At 41.0% G+C, this 9,945-nt stretch overlaps 1 protein-coding gene across 1 annotated transcript; it reads right to left on the minus strand.

Annotated features, from left to right (window-relative positions):
* Nucleotides 1-708: 708 nt before the first annotated feature.
* LOC311502079 (protein phosphatase 1D-like) lies at nt 709-9,451 on the minus strand. The gene is made up of 6 exons (XM_084564191.1): nt 8,665-9,451; nt 6,724-6,952; nt 5,869-5,993; nt 5,578-5,759; nt 5,212-5,439; nt 709-3,248 (listed from the first exon to the last, which is right to left on the minus strand). Exons 1-6 carry the CDS (start codon nt 9,173-9,175, stop codon nt 2,817-2,819), a joined length of 1,707 nt encoding a protein of 568 aa, XP_084420317.1. The 5' UTR covers nt 9,176-9,451; the 3' UTR covers nt 709-2,816.
* Between the last annotated feature and the right edge of the window lie 494 nt (nt 9,452-9,945).

Consider the following 9,945-nt stretch of genomic DNA (forward strand, 5'->3'; position numbering starts at 1 on the left):
ATCCCACTGATGTTGTGGGGGGATTTGGAATGTCAGTACATGCAAGAAAATCCCCCAGCACCTTGCAAGTGAAGGGACTTTGCATAGAAATATGGTCTAAATATTTCAGCGAGCTGATGTTTCACTTTCCAAGAGATGTTCTTACTTTTTCGCATGACTGTTCCATAGATGTATTGTCATATTCGGTTTGCTTTCCAGGCTCCTCCTTAGATGGCTGTGATAGTGCTTATTTGTAGGAAATTCAAGAAGGGGGGGGGGGGGGGGCAGCAGCGAGAAATGTGGACACTGTGCTCACGCTTCGCTCGCTGATGTGGAGTGACAGACTGTCTGCAGTAAGAGGGGAATGTTGCGTGTCAGGCAGGTCAGCAGATGCTGTGCTGACAGTCAATGAAATATTCAAGTGAAGACACAGCTATCATGGATCTGATGTCTGCAATGTCTCAAGAGCAGACTATGGGTAAGGGGAAGTAAAAGTACAGTTCATTTCACAGGGACATCGGAGGAAAGCTTTATGCATATGACATATTTGAGGCCATATGTGTCTTTTTTTTTCAAATATGATCATTTTACATCTTTTCTAGAGTCTACATTGAAATAGTCCAAAGATCTGTGAATAATTTGAATGTGCAGCTTACGATTAAGAAATAATTTATGCTTCCCATTTGCCTGCAAAACCGTTTGCGCTTTAAAAAATTTCATGCAACCGTACATATTTGATTTCCATTTAAGAACGTGCATTGAGTTTGATGGTGAGCTTGATAGATCTTTCTCAAATCCAACATTCTTAGGTCTCAAAAATGCAGTATGACTAAAATTAAAATGTAATTCGGGCTTTGCGTTTGCGGACTAAAATAATGTCTGCCTATTTATGTTACTGGCATACCTGTGGAATCTGACATTTTCTGGTACAGTCTATTGAAGAGATGCTGTAGAGATGCAACAGTTTCATCCCTTAACACTGCTGCCATCTACTGGAAATAGTCAGACATCCAGTGCACCAACACAAATGTAAAACCTCTACGCTACAGCTACAGAATAATCCAAAAGAATATAATGTGAATGACAAAGCTGATCCACAGGTTACTTTATAAAACAGAAACATGCTGAAAGAAGTCACGGGTCATATGACAGACGCCACAACAGACGTGATGGGACCATTTAAAAAAAGAAGAGAACTTTATTACAACACACAGACACTGTATTTCCTGCAACTTTCAAAGCATGTAACTCCTACAGTAAGTCCTGAAAACTGGCTGCAGTGGATGCAAAGTCCAAAGTATTGTAATTGTCAAAAGACACCATTAACATCCACTACGCCTGGAAACTTCACAACATACAGAGTAGATCTGAGCATGCCTGACTCCATCACTTTGCATAATAATGTATTGTACAAACTTCTATTGCATATTGACGTACTGTACAAAAATGAACAAAACTGCTCAAAGCAAACTGGAAAACATCAACCACGTGGGGCAGGATTAGTGTGCTGCAGTGAGAGGCGAAGGTGCATGATAAACGGTCGAGGCCGGGCCACGGCCGGACTCGCATCAACACATTCCAGAAATCCTCAACTGTTTGGGTCCCAAATATGAAAGTGTGTGTGAAACAGTGTGGAACTGTGCTAAGGCATCCATGACATGTTTTAAGCAAAAAGAAGGCGACGAGTCAGCTGTAGAACACGAACTGAGCTGCCATGTTAACACAAGTTTGATCGCCATGAATGTGGCACTTGCTGTATTCAACATACGTACCATTAAGTGTTGCCTGTGCCGTTTAAAACACAAGGTATGGATGTTAATCGTACACAAAGGATACAGTATATGACTAGAAAGAGGAAGACATGTTGGAGTCGTGTTAGTTCTGGTGAATAAGTACTGATCTTAGCTTTTCTAGTACGTAGACACCCAATACGGCCAACAACCTCTACTCCCGCCTTAAATGTACTTCTAGAGAGGTCCGAGGTTTTTAAAATAACATAAAACTGTCAATTCAATGACAAGATGACAAATAATAATGAAATGAAGGCGCTTGGAATGGAACGATACAAATGTCGAGAAAGGAAAACACCATTAAAGGGTCAGACCACTCAGTGTGAGAGCATGTACAGTATAATGCGATTTTCTTCTGAGCTGAGTGAAGTGACCCTTTACCGCCTCCTTGCAAGCCATGTATAAAAGTCATCAATGAGCTCAGGAACAGTTGTGATCATAATTGCCCAAACACATAAATACAAACTATACAGATTCAAAAATTAATACCCGCATAATTACCTCAAACCACTGCTTGAACCCTACAGTATGGAACTCCACAACGTGTCATGCAAAATTAACCATCAACCTAACCCGGACAATGCAAAAGTAGCACATTTAATCTAAGATGACGGATTCCGAACAATTAGTTTGAGGTTTTAACCCCAGTCAAGGAAAAACTGGCATGTCATACAACCCAGGTAAAAATGTGGAAGATTATAAGGGTCATAATTGTAGTGAAGTGGCGTTAGGTCGGATTGCAGTGATCTATTCTCTTCAAAATACATCTTTTAGATATACTGTACATACTTAAAAGTATGAAAATAGGGTAAGATAAACCATTTAAAAATGTAAAATTTCTGCCGACACTACATTTTAGAGATGGGCAGAAGAAGAGGGAAAAAAAATAAGTCGAAAGAGCAACACATTTACAATCTCCATCTCCGTATTTACAAAAACAAAGGCTCTGTGTGAAAAAAAAAAGTACACACCTAGGAATACGCCAGGAACATGAATAAAGTCGACACAATGCAGATTATTATTTTAGTATTAGGGTAATAACACTTTCTAGGATTCAGCACACACACAAGGCAGCGTCGTGTTGCTGTGGTAGGACACGTCAGAGGAGCTTCTTTCTCTATTTTGAGTTTGTTGGGACTGCTCGCTTTGTATTTTGCCGGGAGGTGTTTTCTGGGTCGGGCTTCTGTTGGGGGGGCGGCCGAGCCGACGGTGAGGACCTTTGTTTTCAGGGGGGGCTTGCGGGCAGCGGCGGGACCTTTTTAACGGAGGAGCGGAAGTGGCGCAGTCTATTTGGGTTGTCGGGTCTTGCTTTTCGAAAACATTCACCGGACCATGTGTGGGAGGAAGAGCGACGCTTACAGAGTCAACATCGGGTAAGAGTCCTGTGGTGGCGGAGAAAGCTGCTTCATACAGCCCGAATGCCTGCTCCAGAGATGAGGATCTTCCTTTGAAGGGGGAGGGAGTGTTCACCATATCACTCTATTGAAATAAAGCAAATGAAAGAAATAATATTATTTAAATGTAATTGTAACAACCTCATTTTTGCATTATCTTGTTATAAATGCAAATTAATTGCAGTTCATTCAGGTTTTCCTGCCAAGAATAAGGAAAAGGCCTTGAAACATGCCATTCATCACATTGACACTAAAAGTAAATGACGCTGCAAATGAATGAAGACTAAACTCATGGAGGTAAATGTGGATTGAAGAGAATGTAGACAGTAGATATAAATACACGGCTTACCATTAAAAAGATTACTGGTGGTGTCTGATCACTTAAACAAATGAATGAATAAATAAGTAAATAAAGATTTAACTAGTCAGTTATACCAAGGTAACCCCAAGTATATATCAAGTCTTTTAACACCCTGCTTCAGACAGGATTCAAAATAGAAATTATGGTATTTATTTATCCAAAAGCACAATAACTGAGTTACCTAATACACATGTAACACCAGGTACTAATAGGTGTGTTATATGGTTTATTTTTTGTTCTATTGAGAATTAACACTGCAGACTTAAAAGTGACAATCTCGAAGATTTTTGTTCCCTTCTCTTTGGCGTCACCTCTGGCCATAAGTGGTAACTACAAGTGTGTTTTTGTACCTCCAGTACCACTCCTCCATAACATCCGTCATTTTAGTCTTTCGTATTTCCTTTGTTTGGACATAGTTGCAAATTTAGAAGGACTAAAAAAAAAAAAACTATGTGCTTCTTCCCACACACCTGAACGGAAGTGCAAGTCTGTGATCGCAGATCTGCCTGGCAGGAATAATAACTGCTGACTAACAGAATTTATGTCACTTATACTATGTTCACACGACCAGCGACAAAACAGCCAAGCGTGGCCAGTTACATTCTCGCTAAGTTGCTGATGAGGTGTTGCTCATGCCCTGGTTGATGTTGTTATTGGCAATTACAGACCTAATCCTGCAAAAGCTGCATTCTTTGAATTAAAGTTAAATATGCCGAAGGAACTGCATGTGTAAATGCAGTTTTTTCTTCTGTTTTTCAGATAGAATAGAACCATTGGCTGTATATGAAGAGACTTGTAGCCAGTTTACCAGTAGTCTTAACTGTGTCTTAACAGTCACTGTGTGATTGACTTTGCACAGGAAAGTTGCGATGGACACCCAGTTAAAAAAAAAAAAGAAATGCAAATGCAAGGACTTTAATGTACCTACACCAGTGAGCTATTGACACAAATCTTCGAGATTGGCAATTTAACATTTTTGAACTAACTAACTTTTGAAAAGACCTGTAATAATTATATAAACAGAAGTACAGCTGTTAGCTACTGTAACCAGTCTTCTGTTTTTAAATACACAGCATTTCCACTGTCTTCCTCTACAGGCTTCCAAGATATCATCTTAACATTTAAATTACAGCCTCAGGAGGAAGTTCAAGGTGGCACCAATGGTGATAACCATCCATAACCATCCAAACTCTTGCGTTTTTGAAGAGGCTACCTAGCCTGGATGTTGAGCTGGTATGATTTTGCTCACAATCTGATACATGTTTTATTACTGAGCAGTCACCTCACTACCACTCCAGGCATGGCCATCCCTCATGTTCTTCTCCAAATATATCATCATCTTCTTCATAAAACATGCCATCCTCATTCGCCGCCTGTTGGCCCCGAAAACAAAGAGTGATTTGGTGAAGCAATGGTGCCCTAACGAAAACCGCCGGTGTGGCGTAAGTCCAACAACCCATCATATTTTAACTGATGAAAGTATTAAAATGACAATACAAATGGACTAAAATACACAAAAGGACAATACAGTGAATAGCAAATGACAAACAGATAGACAGAAATATTCAGTGTATTGTGATCCTGGGTTTCCCCAGCAGTGAAAAATATGTCATTTTACTGTTTACATGATCTGTTAAAACTAATCATTCAAAAAGAAAATGCAAGAAAATGCAGGTATGGCACTAACCTTTGGGACCTCACATGTGTTATAAGGAGTTCCCGGGTACGGAACATGGTCAATTCCTCTAGACATGTCAACAACAATCTCATCTCGGTGCATAGGGATAGGTGGGCCTCCACGCTCCTGCAGCGCCAGGACGATGACTGTTGTGTTGTCTGCACGGAGCATGCGTTCCTTCCAAAACAGCAGGGCTGTGCACCCCAGCCGACGGGCGCAAGACATTCCCTTTGGTCCCTTAAGAAATCAAGAGGAAAAGGAAAAATAAACTTAATGCTTCCATAGGTTGATAAGAAAACTATTTTAGATAAAAAAAAAACACCAAATATGTAAAACAAAGATGTAAGAGAGTGTATTAACTGTGCTTCTACATACCACCATTTTGTCATGGCTGTAACACATATTAACAGCATTCTTAGGTGGCATCATATTCCACAGTCCATCACTGCCGAGAATGATATAGCGATGTCTTTTGGGATCGAGGGTCATCACAGTGGTATCAGGCTCCGGAGAAACAACAAACTCCCCACTGTAGAAATCATAGCTCCAGAGATCCCCTGGAAACAGTTAGGAATATATGATCAATATCGAGAAATAATTAAACAAGCTTAAAAATAAATGTATAAATGTCCAGATACTAATCCTGAGAAAGAAAAAATTCTATACCAAGAGATCGGGCTACAGCCAGGAACGGGATCTGGTCGATGACGGTACTCCTCCTCACAGGGCCGTTATGCGTTAGCCTGGGCCTCTTCCACACGACTCGGTTCACTCCAGATTTTTTCATTACACTACAGTCACATGGAAAACACAACAAAAACACATTTGAAGCATGGCAGGAGACGAGGGCTGGTACGCAACTATGGCGATAAGGATGGAATGTGCTGGCAGGAACCGAAAAAGCCCAAACCCAATTTTCAAAATTGTGGGAATTCTAATGAAAGAGCCTCAATGACATGCACGCTGTGAAAAACGGACAGGAACAACAACTGCAGAAGAAAGGCTGTGCATAACAACTTCAGCAGAGAACAAAATGTCAGCTTTATGACCTCAAAACAAAGAGATAGCAGTGTCGGTATTTGTAGTACAGATGGTTTTGTCTGATTCTTGGTTGGTGTCTGGGAGCCAGTGTAGTGTCCTCATCTCATCTTTTGAGACCAGAACTCAACAAACTAATGCTAATGGCTAGTTTGGTAATGCTGCTTTCCAGTGCACTTGCACGTTTTAAACCATATACAGTAATTCCACAGAGTTTAAAATATTAATTGTGGAAGTTATATTTATTATTGAGTGTTAAGTTAACCAAAGGATTAATAAAGATGAATCCAAAAAAAAAAAAACAATTGATAGATTAACCACCAATGACCAAAAAAAAAAAACTGATAGAAAAAAAAATAGTTTGGACCAGCTATAGAGGAGGTACAGCAAGGATAGACAGACCAACTACAAGCCTTCCATGTGATATTATTCAGCCATTTGTAAAAGCCCTCCAACATCTGTCAAGTTCTGTTGACAACTCACCTGCCACCCAGTCGTTCTATCCTCTCTTTTTCCTTAGGAAGTTCAGGTTTGTGGTCTTGCGTCACTTCGAGCGCCTGGAGCGTGATATCAGAGTCATTTTCTTTCACTCCGACCACTACCGCCGAATCTCCCACGTGGGCGACATACATGTGGACTCCCCGGATCACGATAACACTGGCTGTGGTGCCCGATGTGCTTGGCAGGCCGGTCATGGTCTTTGGCCACTCCGCTGTAAGGGAACAGGGTAAATAAAAAAGATGATAACAAAAATAAATAACAGATCTAACACAGTTACAGTCTGCAAATCCCTTTTTAGAGTTCAAAGAAAAAAATTATGTGGTTTGTTCGGTTCAAGAGAAGTGACTGAATAGCATTGGCTAGATTTACATGGACCATATTTCTTCAACCGACTAAAATCACTCTGGTTACAGATTCCACCTTAACTGTTTAAATGGACATTAAATAAAATGAACATACACTTCAGATTACATCATATCAGAATATAACGCTTCTGAAATGCTCACAGTGGTTCTACCTGGTGTGTCGAATATGCTGGAAATATAACATACGGAATTAACTCAACAGAAGAAGATGACCGAGACAGATTCATGTTTCCAACAGTGCTGCCCACATTAATTCTGGCTTTGTTCATCGTTTCAAACACCTGTCTGAAAGGGAGTTTTCAAACGCCCTGTTCCTGTTTCTGTTTCTGTCCCTCCCAAACGTCTCCTCATGTTTACCACATGTGCGGCAAACGTGCACAGCAAGAACTGATTCATTCCAACCAGAAAAAAAATAATCGGATCAAGCCATTTTCATCGTTACTGGGTGCTAATATTTTACCCCAGCCCTCTCAGTTTGATTGAAATGTCCCCCATATCAGGTCAGTCTGTTCTATCTGAAGTATTACATGAGGCATTTTTGTACAGATTGGACTTTTAGTCAGATTAATGATGTCCATGTAGATGCAACAACTAGAGAGTACACCGAAGGTAACTGAAGGCATACAAAGATTATAAGGAATAAGACCTGTAAAAAGCATTTCCAACAGTCATAAATGAGCAAATGTTGTCGACAAAGCTACAAGGCAAACCTATCGCAATCATGTTTGAACACACATGTCAACAAATGTGCAGTATGTCCATCTTAAAAGCAAGCCAGAGCCAAATGTGCACGTTTGAACTTGATCAACTCCATTCAAGGAGCAGCTATACAGCCCATGGCCTTTAACCCAACAACGGTTTCGCTTTATTTCGTATTGTCTTTATTCATACCCCGGTTCTTAACAGGAGTTAAATCAAACAAACATTTTTCTTGACATGACAAAATACAGGTTCACACCCAAATGCAGACTGAGGCCAAGTTAGAACATTGTGTTTCAAGAATCCAACTTTGTTGTCATTATTACTGAGGGTCAAACAACCATATAACAACATTTAGATGGCACTCCCTGAGACAAATTAAAGACATTTAAGAAAAGATGTCAACACACTAAAACACAGAATTTCTCCAAACGTTATCCCTTCAGTGCTGCTGCATGCAGCTCTTCTATGTCTGTGTCAACATCAGCGTTGTTTACTAATGATCTACAACAGAATAATGACTTTATGATACATAAACGACATATTGTGGCGTTTAGATTTTCTGATCAGGACTTAGGATCGCAAAAAAAAAACAAAAAAAAAAAAACATGAGGGTTTATGAGGACTTGTCAGAAGTCAGATGACAGCTCATGGCGTTAATCTGCAATGTAACTGGCAGAGGATGGGCACCATCATACCGGCTGAGTAGGATGATGCCTCATGTGACACAGCTTGTCATGTACTATTCCGAGGCTTGTGAATGCCAGAATTATGAGCGATGGAAACGGTTAGAGATAAATATTGACAGCAGTTTGGATCTAGGTAGAGAACTACATGTCAGCTAACTTTGTTGACTTACGTAGCTCTTTCCACATTGCGTGGTGACAGGCGATAAACCCCTTCCGAAGAGCAGCGCACACTTCACTGTGATCCTTCGACCAGAAGCCCCGCTGCCTCTTCAACAAACCCCACAGATTCTCACTGGCGAAATGTGCAGCTTCCCGGCCCCCGTGGCCATCGAAAACGGCGAAAAACGCCACAGACCTCCGAGTGTCGACTACGAGCTCTGCGTCTTTTTCGCTTGATACTGGTGCACTGACGCTGCCGCTGTCCTCGTTTGATAAACTCTCTACCCACACTGCGGAGACTGGACCCGACTCGGCAGCAGCATCATGTGTGTCATTTTCAGTCTGTTTCGTGGGTTCGCTCTCAGCCTTTTCCTGTCCTCCATGCCTCTGCGACTTTGGATAATCTTCGATTGGCGACGACGTCGGCTCGTACTCGACTCTTATCTCGACAACATCCTCCATGTATTTTCTCCCTCCTTGCTCGGAAAACGCACTCATACGAAATATTAGCGCGTCGTCCATGACTTCGAACGCCTAATGGTAACTATCTAAGCAATAAAAGGGCGCATGCAGCTGGTAACTACAGCTTGCAAGACAAGAATTTAAACCGATTTTGCCGCGATTGTGTGGCCGAAGGCTTCCTTCCTTTTTGTTTATCTTCTCCGAGACGTCCCGCTGTACGTAATGACGTCATGTTTTCCCACCTATCAACTCAGCCACTTCGCATGGCACGCCTAGCTACTATGCTGCCTTTACTGAAGCTCGTAAACGTTGGATTCATATGTAGGCAGCCACAGTAACAGCAGGTGAAATGTGCCTCCTTTTAAGGCTCACTGAATGTCACCCACATTTTTCCACAGACAGGTTCCACATGCACCCTTAATGTGCTTTAGCATTATGTCGGTATCCCAAAATAGGCTTTAAAATTTTACTTGAAAAGGTGAGGAGAAATCCCTTCAGTGTGGCAGAGAAAGCTAAAGTAAGCAAACAGTTAAAGGTCTCAGGTTGTGACAGGCAAGTATTGGGACTGTCATTCATAAATATAAGCATATGTCCAGAGCCAGTACTACTGCAGCTTTTACATACTGGAAAATGGTAATCACAACTGTAAATTAAACTTTTGAATGTTTCATTTTAAACCTAGCCAGGTTAGCTAGGCTAACCCAATGCTAAACCTAGCTACTCAGGGCTTCCTGGTAGACAGGTTTGAAATGAAAAGTTGTGTAATATTTAAGGTGAATGAAGACACTTAACAAAGCCTGCGTGTTTACAATTCATGTGTCAAGACTTGA

Source organism: Chelon labrosus (assembly GCF_963514085.1).
Source record: "Chelon labrosus genome assembly, chromosome: 17".
Taxonomy (NCBI): domain Eukaryota; kingdom Metazoa; phylum Chordata; class Actinopteri; order Mugiliformes; family Mugilidae; genus Chelon; species Chelon labrosus.